Source organism: Diprion similis, chromosome 12 (genome assembly GCF_021155765.1).
Source record: "Diprion similis isolate iyDipSimi1 chromosome 12, iyDipSimi1.1, whole genome shotgun sequence".
Taxonomy (NCBI): Eukaryota; Metazoa; Arthropoda; class Insecta; order Hymenoptera; family Diprionidae; genus Diprion; species Diprion similis.
The window spans coordinates 15,443,509-15,467,422 of NC_060116.1; the positions used below are offsets into that span (position 1 = coordinate 15,443,509).

General features: G+C 45.8%; 1 protein-coding gene across 4 annotated transcripts in view; it reads left to right on the forward strand.

Moving 5' to 3' along the window:
• The window catches only part of LOC124413111 (probable JmjC domain-containing histone demethylation protein 2C), a 223,803-nt gene that overhangs the window by 140,623 nt on the left and 59,266 nt on the right, over positions 1-23,914 (forward strand). For all 4 annotated transcript variants that reach the window (XM_046893479.1, XM_046893481.1, XM_046893480.1 and 1 more), the window contains one exon: positions 8,812-10,687. In XM_046893479.1, the coding sequence (XP_046749435.1) occupies positions 8,812-10,687 (1,876 nt within the window). The remainder of the gene's footprint in view (positions 1-8,811; positions 10,688-23,914) is intronic.

Genomic DNA, 23,914 nt, shown 5'->3' on the forward strand with positions numbered 1-23,914 from the left:
ATGATAAATAATTTATATCTCGAAGACCAGGGGACGACTGGCCTCGGGCCAGAACTTCTGATCGTCGTTTTATTAGCTTCGTTTTACTCAACTTCGTGCCTCCTTCCCTTCATCTCCGTCGTCATCATCATCATCATCATCATCATCAGTATTAATGGCAGCATACCCGCGTTCTCTGTGACCGGAATTCATCCCTCGGCGTTAAGAAGTTCCGAACTGAGAGAGAAAGAGAGAGTTTATGTGTTTGGCAATTAGAGGTTAACCGAGGTCCAGCGGGATTAAAGTCCGATGAATTATTTGCCAAACAGGCAAACACGTTTCTGCATTCGCACACACAAGCAGCAACCGCGTGTCCACATTTGTCAATCGTCGCGATTCACCAGAGCAAACAGTTAAAGTGTAAACTTTGCGTAAATCGATGTAGAAATTGCAACGAGTTCTTTCTTTATTCTTACCACTTCCACATTCGTTTATTCAGATTCTTGTATTGTTTTATTATTTTTCATTTTATTTTCTTTCTCTTTTTTTTTTTATCTCTTTTTTCGACGGATATAAAAACTGTACAACGCAAAAGCGAAACTAACTCTTGGGTACGGAATTACAGTCGATTCTTACGTCCTGCACCGCCCTATTTATTAGTAGAATTTCTCTCTTTCCCTGTGTTCCGAATTACGGTACAAAAGTTCCGCCGAAGAGTTTCCGCGTATAGACGAGTAGGTACATTAGAAAAAGGGAAGTGTTGCCTAACCGCTGACTGAAGTATAAAGCGTCCGTTTCGTCTTGACAATGGCTGATGAGCAGGCCGGAAGTGGCACCGCGGTATGACGTCACCGTCGCCTCCTAGAGACGCTGCGTAATCAAGCGGAAAGTCTCGCGGTCTGTCGGAAAGACGTGTGAATGTTGTAAGGAGGTCTCGCCTTCGTTATCGTGGAAACGGGTTTACTCTTGGTATAACGATCGCGGGCGCTTGCGTCGACTCGCTTGCACAGACACGATGCATCATAGGCGCAAATTACTCCAGACAACGGTCGTAATATTATAGCTACGTTATAATAAGAATAAAAATTCGCCAACGAGAACTGGATATTGCCGTCTGCTGGAGCGATGGGACTGGATCGGCGAAGAGGGTGGGATACGGGAGTCCGCGAGGGTACAGGAGGCGGCTGAAACGGAGTTTAAAGAAACCGGTTCCATTCGCTCGGTGCCTGGTGTGGAACCGGTTCGGCTGGTCCCAAAGCCCTCCCTCCGCCTTCCCTCGGTCCCGCTGCACCGCCGAAGGTGCAGGCAGACAGAGAGAAAAAGGACCCCGAGGGCATTCGACCCGCTCCCAGGCTCCCCCGCCTCACCCCACCTCTTAACCCCTCTCCTCTCGCCTCCTCCTCGAACCCACGAGTTTAGTAGTTGCATATCCGAGCGGCGATCGTTCGAGACCATAAACCCGGCGACCGCACGCCAGCAGCCCTCCCTCCCTCCCTCCCTTCTTCCATCCCTCTATTCCCTCTCTCCTTTACCGCAGCCCGTCTATTCTCACTATCGCGGCGCAAGCGATCTTCCTCCTTATAGCTCTGGAGCAGAGTCACCGTGACCAAGAAGACCGAGCTCACGCCGTGCGGTGGATACCTACGCTGCTGACCCACTATTTCCATATACCTACCTACCTTCCTACCTTCCTTCCTTCCGTCCTTCCTTCCTTCCCGCCGGCAGCCTCCGCGTAACTCGATAACGATGCTATCTACCTTCCACCACTCCCGGGACCAAGAACTTATAGCTCTTACGGACGAGTTCCAGTTGGAAATAGAACGCCGCGTGATTGCAACTGCTGCTGCTGCTGAAGCGGTCGACTTCGCGAGTATCGGTGAAGGAGAGAAAGAAATCTGCTAGTCGTGACTGACTGCTCTGCAACAGTGTTGCATCCTTGATCGTTTACCGCAGGCCTAAGAGCGGACGAGATTGCTTCATGCTTGCAGATGAACGCCAGATAAGTCGAAGAGACCGGGTTGAGAGAGATCGGGGGAAGGAAAGCTCGAGATTCTTTGCGCCTTCTTGTGTACTTCGCCGCCTGATCCGCCCGCACATCACGAGTCGTGACTCACTCACCGGTTCCAGGGCGTAAGGCATATAATACAGAGGTCAAACACATCGACGTAGGTGTATAAGTAGACGTAGTGCATAGGAGAGAGGATCAATCGTTGTGGGTTTAAAGAAAGGGTCCCTACTTCCTATTCTCTTACTATTATTATTCTTATGCTTCTTGGAATAGGAGAGTAAGAGTATCGAGTACATCGCCATTATATCCGTCCATTCGGCACTGCCCCCAACCATGAACTGCGTTCCTAGCTGAGGGTGTGTTTCATCTCTCTTTTCACGGTATTAGATATGGGTTTAAGGTACCGTTGAACTCTCGTTCACGGATCGCAGAAACCGTTTTGAAATATTTTTTCCCCTTGATGCTACCACGTAAGATCGGCCGACAAGATAAGCAGGTGAAAACCCCACCGTCCGATTATTGCCGACTCGATTTAAAGGTGGCCGCCTGCACCGCGAGCATCGTTATCCTCGGTCACAACCTATCGGTGACGGTTATCTGGTGAATTATCGTCGTCCGCTCCGAATCCCTTCAACCTTCATCCTTACTCGCTATCTCTTTCTCTCTCGTTCCTTCTCTTTCTGGGTTTCCATTGCCTGCAGTTTTTGCTCGGGTCTTCTTTGCGCCTCACAAATTTTATCCCGCATGCCGAAGTGCAAGTCATTATACATACTGTACACACATGCAGATCGGCTACTGCATGGGAAAAGATTTGATCACAAGATAAGTTGATCTCAAGGCGTACTCATTCCGATCAATATTCCATCCTCTATGGTCTGGTGCCTTATTGATGAGTCAGGGGTGTGCAAGACTTTGATCTTCGCATTGTATACTCCCGTCGTTCTACACAATTGTTGGAAACCATTGCTGGGTCACGAGCTCTCAGCATTGGTCATGACTTCGCTAATCCGTTACTGGTTTCGTCTTTGCCAATTTCATGCTTGATTTCTGCGCGCGTTGTTTTGCGTAGGTGGGTGTGTACGTATTAAAAATAAGTGCCTAGAAAACATGTTGCTCAAATCCTTCCTGCGGCCAACCAGCTGAAACATCTGTTGTTGATGTGCGGAGGAAGTCTCGACTGCAGTCAATACCTTCTTCTACTTGTTCCTCTTCTCCGCGGAAGCGTGTATGAAAAACGAAAATGGCCTTGAGGACTCGTTAAACTCTCAGTACTTCGCCGAACAGAGGCGGGGGTGTCTACCAACCATGTGCCGATTTCCCAAGTGTGAGTTTCAACGCCCAGGAGCACTCCTTCCGTTCCTACATCGGGTCAGTTTATACGAGTTTCGCTCAATCAGCAAGCTCTTGGCTTGCCGTCTGACCGCCGCTGCAGTCAGTTCCTACATATGTGCACACACACATGCGTACAACACGAGCTGGTGACTTTCTGCGAGGGACTGGCAATGACTGGTGCTCCGGTTACCAAGGGAAAAAAGAGGTAGAAAAGAAAAAGGACAAGGAAAGAGGAAAAAGGAGAAAGAGAGAAAATAGAAGAAGAAAACAAAACAGGGGCAATCCGGTCGTAAACCTCCACGACGCATTCCCCGGTAACCCGACCTCTCTCTCTCTCTCTCTCTCTCTTTCTCTCTCCACCCTACCATCCCATTTCCATGCCTGCGGTCATTTCGCTACGACATCGACGTCCAACTACAGTTGCGGCATATTCATACTGCACCTTTTACGTAGGTACGCGTATCGTTACACTGCTCCGAAATATCGTCAAGGTCATCATCCGGTGGGGCAGAGAAGAGATATCCATGAGCGGAAAACGGTCACTTCACTTTCTTCACTTCACTCGAGCGAACGGTGCGTGCCAGTCTGACCTTGCCAGCGGTGTTATGTTCTTCCGAACCAACACTCGACGTGCCGAATTGAGAACGTGGCTCGTGAGACATTTCATTCGTACCTAACTACCAGCGTACCTACCGCACCAATAATACCGTTCTGCTTCGTCATATGTTCACCGCAAAACTAGGAACAACCGGTACCAGCTACTATCCACGATCGTTTTACCATATCGATATATGTAGAGGTAGGCGGTGTTCATCGCAGACATGATGAACACCTTCGTTACAATGTATCCGTAATTTGAAGAATTTCGAGAAGGAGAAGGAGGAGGAAGAAGAAAAAGAAGAAAAAGAAGAAGGATCGGTGCGTATTCTAACAGCGAACACGTTTAAGTAATGATTTACGCATGCAAGCACGCACGCTGCACCTGCATACCTTCCACGTGATGTAACCAAGCCCTCCTGTAGTACTTAAACTTTGTTCCGCTGCGTCTCTCAGGAACCACATAGAGTGTAATTACCACTCCAGAGACCAACTTGCCATCTGCGTGTAAGCCGGGGTATATAGGAACCGAGTAGATAGAGAGGCACGTATAAGTAGCATCCGGCCGTGAAGGGCTATCCAATCTTTCAGAATTCAAGTCTGGTTGAGACTCGAGAGTGTGATTAATTCGATGATGTTTTAGTATATATACTAGAATCTGAGGTGTTATTTGAAGAAATTCATCACCATCGCGATCAAGCGTGTCCCTCGAACATGAGAATTGCATTTGAATTTTAAGGACTTTCAGCCTTTTGTCTGTAAAAGTCGTTCAGTAGTGAAATCCACGCCGTTTCCTTCTCTCTGTCTCTCTCTCTCTTTTTTTTTCTCTCTTCCTTCGGTGGATACCTACTTGACTATCACGACGTCAAAGCGCGGCTGCACCTTTGCACCAACAGACGCCTCGCCGACGTCTTGGCATGGGGCCCGAGAGTCTAGTAACGAATGCTGGCCATACGCCAGAATGTTTCCCTTCCCCTCCTCCTACCCTGAGATCCTACGACTTCCTTCTCCGCTCTCTTCTATGTGTATGTACATCTTTCCCTTTCTCTGTCCGACTATCTGGCATCCGACCGTCGAGAGTAACGGTGTCGGAAATAAGTTTATCAACAAACTTCTACGTAGAAAAAATTTCAAAGGCTCGAGCTGGCAAAACCGGCCCTCCTCTTATTCCTCCTCTTCCTCCTCATCCACCTTCATATCCTCGGCCCTAAAAATAGAGAGAAAATAAAAATAGCATTCCGTGCGCAGGAACGCGAAGCGGGAGTCCACAACCTCGCGGTTACTCCCGAGGGAGGCGAGGGGGGCGTAATATGAGAAAAACTAGGCCACAAAAGCACAAACTAACTCAGCTCCGCGTTTCCGTCCCGCTGAGACTTTCGACGGACCCGCGAACCGTTCATTCGGAAAATAAAAGGAGACGCTGTCGGGAAGTTACGCGACAGCATAGTTTACCAGATTTCGCCGAACGGACACAGCGTTTGGCTGCGGTAGAAAATTGTTCCAGGAAATCTTTTTTTTCTCTATTTATTTCTATCTCTCTCTCTTCGAGTCTTGGGTCTTAGGAAAGAGGCGCCGGGCGGGTGATTCGAGCGGCTAAAAACGGGACCATGATCAAATCCATTACCAATCACGCCTAATTATAACACCCGGTGCAAAAGTTGGACCGCGTATACGACCTGAAAATGCGTTTATACGCTGCAGGTTATGGTGAAATCCTTTAACTGCGGGTTGGAATATATCATGGATGCGATGCGTTTGTTGCGACTCGCTGCACGTGCGCGACTTTGTGCGTATTGATTTCCCGCCATTTTGGTTCAGCCCCGTGGAGGGTGCAATACATACGCGGATGTCCGCATCGCAGATCATCTATAATACAAGCTCGCATTCTGCAGGGTTGCACCGTGTCTATGGTTGACCCAGGTGCGATGTCGCTACACACCGCAGTCGATGTTAACGTTTTTACTTTCAAGTACGTACCCAGTTCGAATCTCGTTCCTCGGATAGTCATCGTCATAAATTTGACACGTGACTGTGTAGATCTATTCGACTTGAAGCAAACTATAGGTGTTTGGTTTGAACACCTACTTTCAACGTCGTTTGTGCGAGCTAGTCCACCACCATGACGGTTACACACCGTAATATATGGATTGAGAACGCGATTCCGATTACCAGCACGCACTTGCAGACTTTACGTTGTATTTACTCTGCTACTGACGCATATAGTGGATAAACACAATCGTGACAACTGAACGGGTTCCACCTGTTCCAACTCGGGGTTATACCAGGCGCACCTGACAATCGCGTCTCTCGGGTTTTATTTTTGACCTGTGTTGTCCGACTGTCCACACATCGCTTTTGAAAAAGGAACGGAACATTCCGCACGATTGAATGGATCTCGACGTGATCTCAATTGGCTCAGCTCACTTCCTTCCTGGCGCGCCAGGAATCGTTTCTAATTCCATACCGTTCAATCGGGTTCTCGCTTCTGTACGTAGCTGAAACTTAGCTGAATAGCGGCCATCTTCGAAACCGGCTACTGTCCTGGCTTATCAACGAAGGATCACGTAATCCTTTATTCTCCTCGCAGCTCGAGCCCACGCGGTGGAGATTACTGATCCGGAATATTCGTTCTTCTTACCGAAAAAGTTTCGCCAAGATATTCCGGTGGAAGAAAGTTTCGGTGTATAAAATAATGAAGCAAGATAAAAACGCTCGCCATACCCTTTGCCTATCTCCCTTTCCAGGCTCCTTCCAAACTTTCTTCGTTAAACACTACAGCCATCTCGGTATATATGAAAATCATTGAAAAAGATATCGCGTGTAAATTCGTACCTTGAATCGGCCCGGACTTTAGCGTTATTTACCTACTTACAAACTGCGTCACAATCTGCGTCAGATCTGTAACCCGATCCGCACTCTCGGGTGTCCCGACAACATTGCAGCGCCATTGCTTAAACGAGGTAGTATAAAGCCGTCTAAAAGTGCTTCCGCTCTCTTCATCCTCTCTTTTTTTCCTTCTTCTATTTCGTTCTTTTTTCGAAATGATGACAGTTTCTCGTAAAACGTGCGCCTACGTATGTATGTATGTATGTATGCATGCTGTAACGGCATTAACAGCTGACCTTCCATCCCCCACGCCTGGTCCCTTTCCCCAGGGAGTCGGTACCCGATACCTACAGTAGTCGGCATTTAAACCCTTTGTGCAAACTTCCTCTCCTTCCCCCGCATCCCATTCCCATCAGTATTCGCCCTTCTTTATGACTCGGGGTCGTATACTACGTACCCCGATTTTCCATTGCCTCTGCAGTATACCATCCTCTACTAAACAACGCTACACAACCTCATGGACTGTGCCACCATTAACGTGGAATAAGGGTTCCTCCACGATCGAGGGTAAAAGGGTGCTGAAAATGCATGTGGCGAGGATACTCACGCCTACTTGTTGTCAACTGAACTATTGAAAAATTACGCCCAGCTCAAGGAGGGTTAAAAGAAAATTCGTCGACCGCCAGATTACAGGGAGGGTCTTGTACGAACTCTGACCCAAATTATTTCCTTTACAATATTTCATTCGACACGAGCATATAATACTCACTCGACAGAAGCGGGGACTTCGGATTTGTTGCTACTGAACTATCCTCTTCGTAGTTTCAATGAGAATTCGAACCAATTCCTATTGGGATCCACGTATTCCGAAATTTCGACGTTACATCGTCCAACGCGCCTGGACTATACATATACGAAATTTAATAATTTAACGAAACTCGTGGAGATTCGAACCCTTCAGATAATGAGAACCGACCTTAAAGCTCCATCGATGATCTACTTATATCAGTATGCATTGTTACCGTTATTTCTGTTCTTCCTTGTTTAACAGTCATGAATATACCTAAAGATAGAGAGAGGAAAGGGGGCGAACGCGTTCCGGTGTGTATGTTACACGCAAGCACTCGTTGGCGAAGCCTGCACCACCATCGGCGGGAAATAGCCCGGTTCGCCAGTTCGCTCTTGGCGTGCCGATGCATAATTCATGGCACGCATTTAGCCGGGATATTCCAGCGTGACGCGTCGTCCTATGGACACACCTATCCATCCACCAGCACTATGATCGTCGTGGTGGTGGACGTCGAAGCGCGTGTATATCTGCCGCGGCGCCCCTTCGCGCTTCGCCAGGACGTCACGTAACACCGGTAGCCATCCCATCCCATCCCATCCCATTTCATTCCATTCCATCCTATCCGTGCTTTGAGCCGACTGCAGAGTCGGGTTGAAACGAAAGAAAGGAAAACAAAACAAAACAAAAAAAAAAAAAAAACGTGCTAGAAATGTGGAAAACCTCGGGTGAAATAAGAGAGGAGTTAAAATACGCGGTGTAAAAGGTTTACAAAGTGCGTGCAGGCAGCAGCGTCATCCCGAGTAACTAATTCCTGGGTCACCGAGTATAGTAGCTGCGGGGGGATGATGGCAGAGCAGGAATTTTCTGCGGACCAACCGCATCGCTGCACAAGCTCGGTGTAACTCTGTGTCTGCCTGCAGGTCGTAGGGGGACAAAGTGCGCGTATATTACCACAAGGGGTGCAACGGATCGCGTTCGCTTGCAGTTTCCTATAGTTACCTACCTACTCCTACATCGGCCCTTCGTCCCTGTTGGCAATAACAGTAAATCCGTAGCCATAAATCCCCCCCCTTTCCTGGTGTAAAGCTCATCCCCTAGCAGCATTGTGTTGTGAATTGTTACTCGTGTTCCGGGGGATGACTGGGCAAAGTACCCTGGCGCACTTGCAGCGTCGCCGTTACAGATTCGATCGAAACGCGTGATCTGTTTTGTTCTACTTGCAGGCGTCTTATATATCTATGGCGAGATCCGAAAAACACTTTACCCATTTTTGTTGCAGAAAAACAGACCAGCGTTCGGGCCAATCGAAGAAAACAGGTCAACGAGGGTCGAGGAGCCAGTCGAGATAGAGATCGGGAAGGTATTGCGGGGGTTGGAGAACAGGATCAGGAACAGCAGCAAGAGGACCGAGAGAACAAGGGCCCGGGGAACCGGGCGAGTCGGGTCGTCGTAGAGGAGACCGGTGGAAAGACAGCGTCGAAACTTCGGCGAAAAGTTACGGCTGTGAAGAGTTCGCCATCGCCGGATAATTTTCCGGCACAGAAATCGGCGGGGAGAAGACTGAGGCCGCAGTCAGGCAGGAACGCGGCGAAGGAATCGTTCACCGAACTTGAGGAGAATCCTAGAGCGGCGGCGGCGGCGACGGATACAACCTCCGAAGGTGAGGCCGAGAAGGAGGATTGCGACCCGTTGATAAAGAGGCTCAAGACAAGCCTAACGTCCCGGAAAATCAGAACCGAGACGAAAAAAGGCCGCGAAGAGGAATCCGAGGAGACGCTATCGCACGCGGAGAAGAAAAAAACCGCGGGAGAAGAAGCCGCCGACGTTAACGACCCGAGAGTCGAAGACGAGGAGTGCGAGTCAAGAGAACGCGACAGGGAGCCGGAACCACCGCCTCCTGACAAGGTCGACCGGGGAGGTTGCGAGGAGGAGCGGAAAGAGAAGAGGCCGAATGCCGGGGATGATCCGGCGAGCCTCTTAGTCGAGTGTAAGCCCCAGGAGGAGGTGGAGGAGGAAGGATCGGGGGCGAAGGAGGAAGAGGGTGAAGAGGAAGAGGAGGAGGAGGAGGAAGAAGAGGCAGACTCTCTCGAAGAGGACGCGGCGAGTCCAACGGAGGCGGTACCGGGGGCCGAGGAGAGTACCGACAGTGTTGGAAGCCTGAACGCGGTGCGGGCGGCCAGCGTTGAATCGGTCGTCGAGTTGGTGGAGTCGAGCAGTCAGGACGGCTCCGTGCTGGAGAGGCTGAGTCCTGTGAGCAGCGGTGCTGGGGGACGGCACGGGCTGCTAACCGCGGAACAGGAGCGCGAACGGCACAACGAGAGTCCCGTAATACTATCGGTCAGACTGAACAAACCCCCGCCGACGGGGGCGTCGACACCGGGATCCGGTGCACCGGGGCACCACCACCAACTCCACCACCATCAGCAGCAGCAGCAGCAGCAGCAGCACGCGTCGAGTAACCTGCGGCACTACTCGAGCGGCAGCAGTCCGGTGATCCAGCACCAGCACCACGGGGTGGTGCCCCATATCCAGGCGACGAGCGGTAATCCCCGTCACCTGGTGGTCGGGGGGTCGGTGACCGAGTTGCACCAGCAGCACCAACAGCAGCAGCAGCACCATCACCACCAGGGGAGTAACCCGCGGGTCGTAGCGACCGTCGGCGATGAGGCAGGCCTCATGGAGGTGGAGGCAGGGGCCGTCGGCGTCGGGGGTGTTCTCGGTGGCGTCGCGACGGCAGGCATCAGGGGCGCCGCTTACGGGGACAGCGGATCCGACAGTGGCGTCAGCTCGCTGAGGAGCGCCGGTTCCGGCGACGAGCGAAGCGGCAGCAGGAGTTCGGCCCTCAGTGCCGAGGAGACACCGGCAGCCGCCGCCACTCCCGCCCGCGTCTGGCACGTACAGAGTGTCCAGCACACCTCTCTACTCATGGCTCATCCCCAGCAAGGACCCCCGCCTAATCCTGGTTCCGCAAACACCACGGCCGTCGGATACCAGAGTCCCGCGAACCAACCCCCCGCCCATCATCACACCGCCGTTTCTAACGAGATGCTTTGGCGACCCCCCAGGTACCCTCCGCCCTCCCACACCCTTATGGGACCCGCCCAACAGAGCCCGGAGGAAATGCTCGAGAGGGATCGACACGAGAGAATGCTCAGGTGAGTACCTGATACGATTTTTCAACTATGATGATCGATATTTTTATCCCCCCCAACTCGTCAGCCTGGTATTAATTACCGGTCAATTATGTGTATTATCAGATTTCATGCGATATCGGATATTGTTTGTTATATACTGAACCTGAGATCTTTTCAATCAATATCAGCAACGATTCTACATCGTTGTTTGATTTTGGAAAATTCGAACGACTGATATTAAAGTAGCGAGAAAGTATCGTCAAACCGAAGTATCTGCGGTAAGTTTGAAGGATTTTACTCTGTCGATAAGGACAAAACGATATTGAAACGCGAGTGCCGATCAGGGAACAGAGAAAAATTATCAATCTTCATCATCATCGAAAAATCAAAATCGTACGGCAGTTCTTGATACGCGTTCAATTTCTATGGATTTCACAGACGTTGAGCCGGCGTCGGTTTTAGTTTAAAAAAAAAAAAAAAAAAAAAAAAAGCAGAGGTATTCAAGCTCTTGCGAGGAACTGAGACACGTTGGAGTGCGGGGTGAACCGTTAAACAGATGCCGGACAATGCTCCTCGTGTATAAGTTACGCGCCCTCTCAAGTCCCCCTCGCATATTCATTGCCGCGAGTCTAGTGCATGTGCTTCTTGGAAGGGGGGAGTATTTTCATTGTTCGAAAAATCTCGCGTGATCTCAGCACTCTGCACAGCGCAGCGCAGCACAGCACAGCACAGCGGACGTTGTTTCCGGACGGCAGATGTGCCCGGTCGATCAGCGATGCGGTATCCGCTCGATTATTATCGGTTTCTTATAAGAAAAAAAGGGAGAGAAGAAATTCGGGGTGGGGGGGGGGGGGAGGGAGATTAAACGAGAGGAGAAATGAGGCAAGAAGTCTTTTTAAAGCGGAGAGACAGACGATGAGGTCTTCTTCAATGATCTAGGGGGTAGGATTTTCCGAGTAAGGGTGTGCAAAATGGCGAGGTTAAAACGAAACGACCGAGCTGTTTGAAAGCGGCAGATGCCGCTCGTGTACGTAACGAATTTTGGAGGGAAAAATTTAATATAAGATAATTTTGTCGAAGTATTTTACCCGGCCGCCGTCGTCGACGCAGCAGCCTTTTTCCGTCATTTTCTCCCATCTTTTCCGCTCACCGTAAGTCGTGAACCCTTGTGTAATAACACTGACGAATTAAGAAAGGGAATACGACGCCGCTATCCAGGGGGTGAAACTGGTCTGACTAAGGGGTAGAAAACGGGTTTCATCGACCCGTAGCAATTAGCTTTATTATACCTTATAATACCTACCGGGAATTTCAGTGGTGGTGGTGGTGGTGGTGGAGGAAATGCGTCAACCGTCTTATAATTAGCGAACGAGCAAAACGTAGGCGAAAATTAACGGGTTAAATTTCAATGCCTGTGTTGCCAGTGACGCGTTTGCAAGCACGTATTTTCACTCATCTTTCTCTACCCCTCTCTGTTTTCCTTCTTGCTTCTATTCAAGAATTCTTATTCCCAGTGGCAATTTTATTGTAAGTTTTCAGTTTAGAAAATCGGACGAGGGTTCGTGCGTCGTATCAGTGACGAATTAAATAGAATATGAGAATAAAAAGTGCAAGATATATTTTTGTTGATAAATTATTCACTCGTGACAAGCGTGTATATGTGCATATATATATATATTTATATATCGTATAAATTTGCTCTCAAGTCGTCGGCTGTATAAAAACAGACTTCGTTGAAAATATCGTCAAATCGAAATACATTAATGCGAGACTGTATATGCAGTATCAACAAATTTCAAATTCTCGACAAGATAACGGCGTTGTTATCGATGTGTAAATATCCGTTATCAAAATACAATGACTGACATTGAGTAGCAGTCAGCCGACTGCGAAGAAGGTAGGAGAAGGTGGAGGAGAAGAACACGAGGCGAGCCGATGAATAATAATTGATAAAATATTTACGATACAAACCTAGGAGATAAGAGAATTCCGCAAAAATTATTTACACAACGAGCGAATAACTCACGCGCAATGAGCTGAATGACCCGCGTTTATAATAAAGTGTTATATATACGAGTATCTGTACTTTAACGCGGTAATCATGTGTGGCAGCAATAAATCAGCAACGCGCTTATATACATTTGCAATATGTATATTGTATATGACGCCATACATCATACGATGATATAGCGTGTCTACGAGTACGGAAAAAAAATATGGATAAACAACTAGCGCGGGGGGGGGGGGAGGTAGTGATAAAACAAGAGTGAAAAAAAAAAAAAAAAAAGAAAGAAACATTTTGTCTGCCCGTATAATCTCGGGGCAAGTCTCAGGGAATTGGAATGGGGAAATCGCGATTGCGAACGTATCGTGTCCTTATCGATCACGGTCTTATCTATCCCAGGGAAGTGTAAAAAAAGAAGAGTGATAAAAAACGAAGAGAGGTAACAACGAATCGCAATCTCGGGACGGATAACAAACTGAGGGAGTGCAAAAAACGACACCTACTATGCTATACACTATTATACACGTCATATCTATCCGTGTACATTGTACAAGTAGGTGTATATATATATATATATATATGCTATATACCTCGTATAAATAAGGAGGCGAGCTGACGTGCTGTGCCTTCCGGGGGCTTTTACTCGTGCAGCAATGTACCTACCTTGTATTACTATGGGTAACCGGAGCTGAGGAGGAAGGAAAGGGCGAGGTGTTCACCCCTTCTCATCCCTTTATTATATTTCATTTCTATCCGCAAACACCGCGTGCGTCATCGGACGTTTTTGCCCGCTCCGTGTTGCGGCCGGGACAGATGGATACCTATTTGCTAAATTTTAAAGCTCAGTTCGATTATATTCGTTCTAATGTAATTCGACAGATTTCAATATTATGACTCTTTGGTGTGTTTTTTGTTTTTATTCTTCTTCATTCTTTTATTTTTTGACAATCTTGTTGTTAGATACTTTACAGAATCATTCTTATCATCGTTATCTGCAGAGATATAAACGACTTCTCTTCGTTACTATCTGTGCCAAGGTTAAATAATATTCTTCTAAAACGAGGAAAACACACCGAAACGCGAACTAAAGTATTACGTGAACGACGTCGCTCGTATCATTGATTCTTATTGTATATTACACGTAGTACATACAAATGCGATTGTACGTAATTTTTGAGGGGAATAAAAAATTCTCTCAACGCTCCGAGCGGTGGGAGAGGAGCAATAACTGGAGATAAATGAAAACAGACGATGCGAGATAACGTTTGATTACACTCGTTCTTATCGGCTGCTATTGCATTATGTGTGAGTAATTATAAACCTCAACCTCTCACTATCGTCCCCTGTTTTTCTCTACACAATTATTATCATTCGTTGATAATGCAGCACGTATTACATTATGTATATACATATATATAAATTCTGAGAGTTTATTTATACCAACTTACGCAGATATGTACATATATGTGTGTGTGTGTCTGTGTGTACGGCTATAAATGCGAAAATAACAAATTGCCTAACTTCGAAATGGTCTGGAGACTCGGGTTTAATAAACGTGGCTCATCACGCGTTTGCATAATTTATAAATAATACAAAGTCAGCGCAGAGGGCGGAAATTGCACGAAATTTTCGCGTCTCGCTCTCGTTATTAAAGAAACGGCAACAAAGCAAAAATATAAAAATTAAACGTAATATTATAATTCTCTCCCCAAATGTGTCTATTATGTATATATATATATATGTGTGTATAAGCATGACCTCGAATCCATTGCTTTTTGCTACCGTTTTCTCTACTTTTCTTCCGACACATCTCAAGGTCGCAATAAATCGCTAACGCCTTTTTCCACCGTTGATCTCAACGATCGCAATTGCAATAACGTGAATCACGCGGGTGAAATTTCGACGAATAAACTTACCACGTCGGTGTATAAAATTGTTACGTGCAGGAGAGGAGCGATTCACCGCTCTCAGAATTGTTCTTGAATATTTATGCAAATATTTTCATTTAATTCGGGAAGTTCCGTTGGATCAGAATTTGCACGAGACTTTTTCCGGAAATTAAGGATTTCACATCTCGGAGTATCGCCAATAATTATTCTAAGCTTGTTTCATTATATACATGTTATATTTGCTCCGTTTAAGAATCCGGGTCATTACACTCGTATCTCTCACTCTCTCTCTCTTTCTCTCTCTCTTGGGTCATATTAAACGCCGCGGGCTGAATGATCGTGACGTAATAATTGTGGCACCGATTCTCAATGACCGTGCGAATATAGGCTTCGCCTTTGCGATTTTCTAGCTCGGCCTTGAGTCTTATCTTTTTCCCCATCCGTCTCTCTCCACGTTTAGTCGGCTTATCTCTCCGCAGACCGCGACGTGACGATGCTTGAAAAAATTTCAACGATGAGCAGTAATTCCTGTCGTCGTCCCGGGATCGTGCGTGATTCCTCATTCCTCGTCACGGCTCGCTTGGATTGGATTCTAAAAATAATAAAATTACACCGGGGGGATATTTTATACGGAAATTCTAAACGCGGCGACGTTCTTTACCGACTGAGGAGAACGACCAGCACCGAGATTGCGTGATCGAAATATCAATCGATTCGACGATCTTCGGTGATCTTACGTAACGACCAACCGCAAACCGGTTTGACTGACGTCTTCATTGGCCTTTGAATCGCGACTCGACGTTAATTACTCTGCCATTATCGTCGGGCTTATTAATGTCTCGTTTCTCATTCCGTCTTGTACCGTCAAAAATCGCTTTCTTCAACGATTTGCGAATTATTCATTATACTTTCAAGCGTGTTAAACGCAAAACGCAACGTTGAATTTTCTTGAAACGTGTGAAGTCTTTCTTCATTCTTTTTTTGTATATTCGCATTCTGCACAGCTTGACATAGGAAACTGCGAATACCGCGCGGCTCTCTCGCACCCGGAACACTTGGTGTTGGATTTCGCTGTTACAGTGTTAAACGATATCCTGCACGAACTGTAAACGCGTGCACTCCTCACAAAAAAAGCATACCTCACTAATTGCGTCTCTCGTCTTCATGCTCAGAAAGAATATACTTCTTCAGCTTACTTCAAGACGTTACAAACAAATGAGTTTGATTATTTATGTCGTTTTTTTTTTTTTGAGTGGCGTGGGCGGGAGGAGGAGGCAGATTACGATATAACTGCAGAAGTAGAATTATGACAGATACGCCGGTTGCATAATAATCACCTTGACAGAGATACTTGGAAGGTCTTACATCTCTCGGCTGTTGCATTATTCTATATACATCGCGCGAATCGTGTTGGTATATGCACGTGTATTATACGCTAGTTGAAAATTGCTACTTGAGTGCGCGAATCGAGGAGTGAAATCGGAACATTATAAATATTTAACTTCACGTTTCAAATCGCGAAAACCCCGTTCAGCATATATATATATATATATATTTTTATTACACATGTACAGCTATTATTATACGTACAAACTTGCGAACACAACGAAACTGCGGACGAATAAGATTCGCCGATTATGCTCCGGCACATCAACCCCGAGTTTGAGAAAAGGGACAGGCACAGAAATTCTCTCTCTCTCTCTCTTCCTCCGCAAGCCGAAGAGGGCCGTAAAATTCTCTACCGGAATCCGGCCGCGTGCTTGGCGCGGTTTCGATTAAAAAATATACGTATACAACTACCAATATTATATAGTATACGAATTCTTAAGAAATAAAAGTCTCGAGATACGTGCATGTGCATCGCAGCCTCGGGCGGTCATCATTCGGTGTTACGTATTCGGTTTATAGTCGATTCCTTTCACTCACGTCCTCCTTTTTTTTTCTCGTCTTCGTTTTCTCAACGCTTCTTCCCGCTCATTGATCGTTGCCGACTATAGAATTAGGCACACTGAGTCTTTTCTATCGATCTGCGTTTTTACCTATCTAGGAAACCTACTCGAAATTTATATAACCAAGTACGTTTATATATACATAACTCGCATCACGAAGTTAATTATACATATTTTTACGCTCCTTATTTTGCCCAATTAGAAATACTCGTGCGGCAAATCCTAGACCAGGTACTACATACCTTGTATCTTACAGCTTATACCTGTAACCCGTTCCTTTCTGGGACAAGGTTACGATCGAGGAGCGTGTTAAAACTCGTCGGATCGCGACCGATTTCCGTTAGCCAACAATATATTGCCAAAGTTGCGCAAAGTTTACGGGCGACGGGTAAATAATATGGTTATAACAGACGTGCATGAATGGGCACAAAGTTTAATTGCTAAAGCTAACAATTTCCCCTCTTACACTTGATTTTTTTCTCTATTATCTTTCCACATTTTCTCTCTCTCTCCCTCTCTTTCTCACTTTATCTAGACTAGATAAGGGATTTTTTTTCCACCCACCTTCTGACGGCATTTTTCCTCGTTCAAGGCTCGATAATCGCGGTCTGTTGTCTCCACGTTTCAAATAATTTGGGTCACTGAATGCGGTTCGTTTCGTGTCTATATACTACTAAAACAACGTTACACAGGTGTGAATAAAATCTGTTTCGCAACTTGACTTGTTCTTTTTTACTAGTTTTATTCCGCCAATTGATTCCGCCCTCCTAATAATCGACTCGGTTCGTTCGATTATAAAACCGATCAGCCAACATCCTGCAAGAAGAAGAAGACGAAAAAGAAAGAAACGAAACAAACATCAAGCCCGCTTAATACTAATACAGATCGAAACTGATCGTGGAAAATTATAGGAGAGGACAGCTCTCGCGGAACCCTCGCAGATTCCGCTGAATAAGAAAACCGACCTCGTGAGCTTCGTATGTCAGTAGGTATACAAATTGCTAATTATCGCGTGATACAATTAGCCTGTTACTTCAGCGATTAATCACTGACAGTGGCGGAGCGCTTACTAACAATAAATTTCCACACACGTGAATGTAGGCATATATAAGCCACGTTGGTTGACAACGGTGCGTGCATGGTAACGCTTGTAACTTGACAGAAATCAGTGGTTGACCTTGTGCTGAATGCACGTTGTAAACCACCTCGATATAACGTATCTATCTATACGAATGACTGTATGTATAATTTCTACCGCTTGAACAATCATTTAACCGAAGGTTCCTCGCTGATCCCCGTATTATGTATGTACGTAAGTACTAAATTGCCTATCACACGAGTGCTCAGCAGCAATTAGCGTACGTTATCTCCGCATTAAAATACCACACAGAGTTTAGGTAGGTATCTATGACCATGTCTATGTCTATGTCTCGTAAATTGCCAACCGAGTGCAGACAATTTAATTAGCGAAATTCTAACCAATCTTTCAAAGAGCAGACCTTTCGAAAGTAGAAATTTTACAAATTATATAATTGGATAAATTCCGATCAAGTATTTTTAGATTTTCAATTAAACACTGTGAATTATTATGTCGATCAGAATTTGTATCATTAACGTTTCTACACCTGTTCGATTTACAGGTACGTAAAATATCGTTAATTTTCAAAGGTTGCCGTGAACCGCAACTCGCCTACAGGCAGCTGCATGTGACACGGGGTGTTGATGCACGGTAGAACTCGAAGGTTGGAGGTCTCGCATCTGATGCAGGGAGAGTAGCAGGATGATTGCGAGGATAGGAATTTTTACGAGGCAAAGTTAAAGCGAAACGTGCCATAAACCTGGCGGCTGCAGTAGACACATATAATATATGTATGCATTACATTATAGATAGAGACAGCAACCCCCGATGGTCGTAAACTTCGCAACAAACTCCTCCCCCACCCCCATACATTTCGTTTGTCCCTGTGCATGCAGAATCGGCGGGGAAGAAAGTTCGGCTTCGGTTTTGATAGTCGATTATAGTGTTCAGTAGATTCAGTGTGACATTTTGCGCGGGAAAAAACGATCTTGTATGTGTGTGTGTGTGTGTGTGTCTGCCTGGGTGCAGTAGAGAAGAGTATACTCTTCGTGTTATACTAATACGTTGGATATTTTTAACCTAATTTACGACGCGGAGGCACGACGAAGCCCTCAACTCTGAGAGAGAGAGAAAGAGAGAGAGTTTGGATATCTGTTATAAATATCATCGAGGGGGTGGGGAATCACCGAGCGCGGTTCTCGTTCCACGTTCCGCAAAACCGCGCAGTTGAGCCTCCGAACCGCGCCTGTACTAGACTTCTAATTCCGCGCCACCTGCCTGGACTCGTCAACAACGGCCCCCCTTCCTCCCCCTCCCCCCCCCCCCATTTCGACCGTCGTTGATTATTAACGTCGCAAGTAGCAGAGCTGACTCATTCAGCCCCGCTATTCCCTGCCATGCCTCCAGCTGTCCCGGGTTGAAGACCTTTGCGCTTGCACGACCGATCTACGATGATTGCCCCCTCCATCCATCCATCCATCTATCCATCTATTCGTCCATCCTTGTAACCCTAGTGCACACCAGGAACACGTCGACTTTTATATTCTCTCGCGAGAAGCTTTTTTTACTACTTCTAAAATGCACGTGCGACCGCGTGGGCGAACCAGCTCCAACTCTTCTCGGTCATGGAAGCTGTGATATCGTTTCTCTTTTTTTATACTGTCTGTATTCTATACACCGCAGAAGCTTATGCTATGCACCCACTCGGAAGATTTTTATATTGTCACCGAATCCCAGCGTGCGTGGCCTCGTTTTCGATTTTCACACATTTCCGGACTTCGGACGGTAAATTTTACGATTGTTTGTTAGTTTCTTTTTTTTTTTTTTTTTTCTTATTTAAGGCATTTTACCGACGACGCACTTTGCCACCATTTATGGATTTGGCTTGGTGCCGAATCGAAATATAAACTCAAACAGGATACAGTTGGATTCAGATATTCCAAAACGAACATACTCGTAAGCTAGTATAGGATTTCTTTCTGTAAATATTTCTAGCTTCCAATTAGAATTTACGGAAACGTGACTCAACACGTCTGTATTTCACTAGAACAGTTTTACTTTGATGTGACATAGTTGACATCATTGCAAAAATCGGAGGTTTGTTTATCTCCTTTGCTTTTGTTGTTTTTTTTTTTTTTTTAATTACCGCGCGTGTGTAACATCTGTATAGGCGTATAAAAAGAGGAAATCGAAAGGATATAAAATTCTACGTTAGGTGCGTTGACGGATCTATTTTTCGATCGACTATATAAAACTGCACGGAGGAAAGCTTTACCGAATCCCTGTCAAATTTCATTACGGAAAAGAAAAACAGAGAGAGAAAAAACAACTTGTATATACATTATTGCCAACTTCCACGTGGCACGCCATCGCCTGTATAACAGTATTTATGTACACAGATATGCACAAGGTGAATATTTGAATCTTTGAATCTTTGAAGATCGTGCGAATATTACCTGTATAGGTATAGGAATAGTAACCGCGGTTTAAAGAAGCGAAACGACTTGAAACCAGTTTACAGACAATCAGTCGGCACGTTAGTAAGTATGTGGTAACATACCTGCTTCCCACGCCAAAGTCTAAAATATTCTCTATACGGATTCCACCCACTCGATCATTTCGCTTATACCCTGAACGATGAACCAGAAAGAGAAGCATTTGTAGCCGTCGTAAATGACTTTGGACTTGTTTGCTCGTGACAGTTGGCATAACAAGTAGGTTGGTACATACAGACTGTATAGTTGCACATTCCGCTACCTCGAGAACTTGAAGCTTGTATTAAGCGCGTGTTTTCATTATATGTGCAGTTTATGGCGGCGTTCCAATTCCTGTTTATACACGGATTCTTCGCGATTTTGCACTCCGTCTGTTTCCATTTTCTTTTTAGCGACGACTCTCTCAGATCGTCTTGGCGCCAGGTCGGTACTTTTCATCTTTCTACATCGCGTCTGACAACCTTTGACCAGTCACGTGATACCAGAATTATCCGTTAGCTCTTCTCGTTATCGTGTCACCGTCGTGCTCTCGTTGTTGTCATCGTCATCATCAGCAGCAGCGGCTCCTTTCGTTATTTCCAGCCGCATTGACCTTGGCTTCGGCGAACTCGATTTACTCTGCAAACACGTACGTCCTCCGGGATTCAAGTCGTCCTCTGTCCAGTCAAACTTCTCTTTTACGCTCGACCTTCATTACGCAGCTTACGAATTCCACCCACCGAGAGTGTGTCGCGTAATTTATATGCAAAACTGTACTCATTGTCAGAGTTGCAATAAAATTGGTAAGATTTTTGCGTAATTTAAATCTGTCATGGCTTGACTATCTTCACAAATGCAAATTTATAACGTAACTAGTCGGAGCTTTTGGTGTGTCTATAATAATCGATGAGAGTGGCGAAAAACCGGTTAATAATACGATTGCAATGATCAGATCTATCCTGATTCATAGATGAAAATAAATTGAGATTCGGAACTCGGTATCTATTTTATTTACGTTGTGGTTAACACACATGATATCCATACGTATTATATCTCTATGGATAATGTAGCCAGTTTCTCGAATGGATATGAGTCATAGCGTCGAGAAAATTCTGTAGAAATAACGTGTTTTTTCTGCCAATGTTTCGATCGCAGAAACGAGATAATACCATACATATTACGTGCGAGGTTTATCTAGGGAGTATACCTAATTTTATCCCCAGAGGTACCTATAATGGATGTTATTCGTCGTATGTGTGATGATGTATAGTATGTAGTACACATTAAACCTGGTAGAGTGATGTCTTGAAAGAGTTTTGGGTCAAAGCCGATATCTTTGATATTATGCATTACACAATTTATGAGAAATAAAAATACGACTGTGATATTGGACAAGAAAGCATATACAGGATTTCCAACTCGTTTTTTCTTCTCTGTGGCTCTGTAAATCATGAAAAACGTTTCAACCATCCCTTCTAATATTAATTTATGCAGTAAAATACGTGCGCAACGTCGTATCCTGGTTGCAGCATTCATTCGTTGAATGATTTACAACAAAGTGTGTGTATATTCGTATTCAAGTCGTCGGCAACGTGGCGGAAGAATTTAATTCGTCGTAAAAAAAAAAAAAAAAAAAAAACGAGGAGTCATTCCGCCATTCTTGAAACCAACCTATAGGGCTGCCTCGCCTTCCTATTTCGTCTCGCCTAATCTAGTTAGTCTAGATATTTCCTCCGTTACGCTCTGGGGGGATAATAAATTCTTTATTCCATCTTTGAGAAAAAAAACGAAGATACTAAACGGGAATACGTAGGAAAAAGCAGGCGACCCACACGTGCAATTTTTCCATTGGCAGACTTTATAGGCATCGAACTACACCCCCTTGTCTCTACAATCCCTGCGGTTATACGAATTCGAACGCGGTTGCGTGTTTCGAGCATACTTAAGATGTACATATATATATATATATATATACCAGAGTTTACAAACCGGCGAGGAACGCGGGAAAGAGAAAAAGGAGGAGGATATTCTTACCAGTGATTACAGGGTCTCCGAATATTTCTTTTTAATTCATAGCTACCTCATTTCTTTTCCTGCGTATCAATTTTTTTTTTTTTTTTTTTGAATACACATGTAGGCAACGTAGGGAAACGGATACTCATCGTTTGTCACGCGAGATCGTTATTACAGAGGGACGTATATAGCGTCAATTATCGGAGAACACACAGCCTAGAAAGACCCATACAACGTGACGTACGTATTCCATTCTCATCGTAAATGTCTCGCGTAGTTTCGCGCTCTCTCATTTTGAATTTCGAACACTTTAGTCTCGCTGCGATTGCGAATCCCTTGGTAGGTATAAGCTTGCGATTAGCTAGACGTCGTTGCCGTCACGCTGCAGGTTGAATTTCAATTCGGGGGATATGTAAGTATTAATTCACCGCGGAGAGGTGTACGGTTAAAACCCCTTATCCCTTGTACGTATCTTACATACCCATTACCTACATGTAATATATCTGTACACGCATACCCATTTCGGAAATAATTAACTGCGAGCAACACGACACGACAATTTCCGCCGTTCGAATTAGAATGCGGAGCACACGACCGTCGTCGCCATATTTCACGGGGATCTTCGTAAGGCTGCAGGACGGGAACATCTTAATTTAAGAATATCCTCGTTGACCAAAATTACCCTTTGTGCCACGGGGAAAGAGTTGTCGGGAACTGCGGACGAAGACGGAAACAAATCGTCTCCCGGCCGATAACCACGAGGCCAAGCGAGGCGAGACGAGACGAGAAGCGCCTGCACGCATGCATTCAGGCACGCAGGGTGCCGGGCAGCACGCAACTCGCTCCCGGCGGACCCCGCCTACGCGGGTTGCATCGAGAATTCGTTTCGAGCCACGACGAAGGCGCGGAATGCCTGCAAGGGTGCTCGCCGAGGACGCCTCGAATACCAAACGGCGAACGAACGACCAACCGACCAGTCATGGCCGACGAGACGCCGACGATTATACTACCAAGAGATATATTCCCTCCACTGACCAAACCGGATTCTCTCACTCACTCACTCAGTGTCCAGGTTCGGGTCGTCTTCCACGAACTGTACCGGTCTCCATACAACATGCAGCCTTTCGCCGACGGGTACTTTACCGAGTCTAAGTCCTCTTCGTATGCCGCGCCCCCGTTTCTGACGCCTTATGCGTAATCTTTTCGCTGTGTCTATCTTGTTGCATCTATCTAACATGTAAGGCGTTACATAACTCCGTTGCGTAAGTCTCGCTCTGAGGGAATTAATTCGCGTCAATTCGTATTTGATAATATTCAGGGGAGTTCATAGAACCGTTAAAAGTGTTCATATCTGTGAAGATTTCTTCGCCTTGAGCAGCTTCGACCGCGTGGCTTCTTTCATCCTTGTAATATATGTATCACCGGTAGACTTCAGATTATATGTATGTTACGACATATCGTGTGTATGTATCTGCATACTTACCACCGTGTAATTCGACCACTTTGATTCTTTCGCCGTGTCAATTATCGTATCATTATACTTAGTCAAGGCCGCGGCCGCATGTCTGCAGTCCGCTACTCGGTCATTCTGTGCTCTCCAAGAACTGATATTATATCTATATGTACGCAGAAGTAATGCAGTATGAATAGCGGCTGTTGAAATAATCATGCTTGTCTCTGAAAATCTCGGAACGTTGGTGTTAATTTGACTCGTCGCTTATGTATAAGTTAATGAGTGGTTACCGACCGATCACTCTACTGCTAAACTTTCACTATATTTTATTCCTATGCGTATATTTTTCGTTCTATCTAATCGAAAGTCTAGAAGGATCTGTCATTA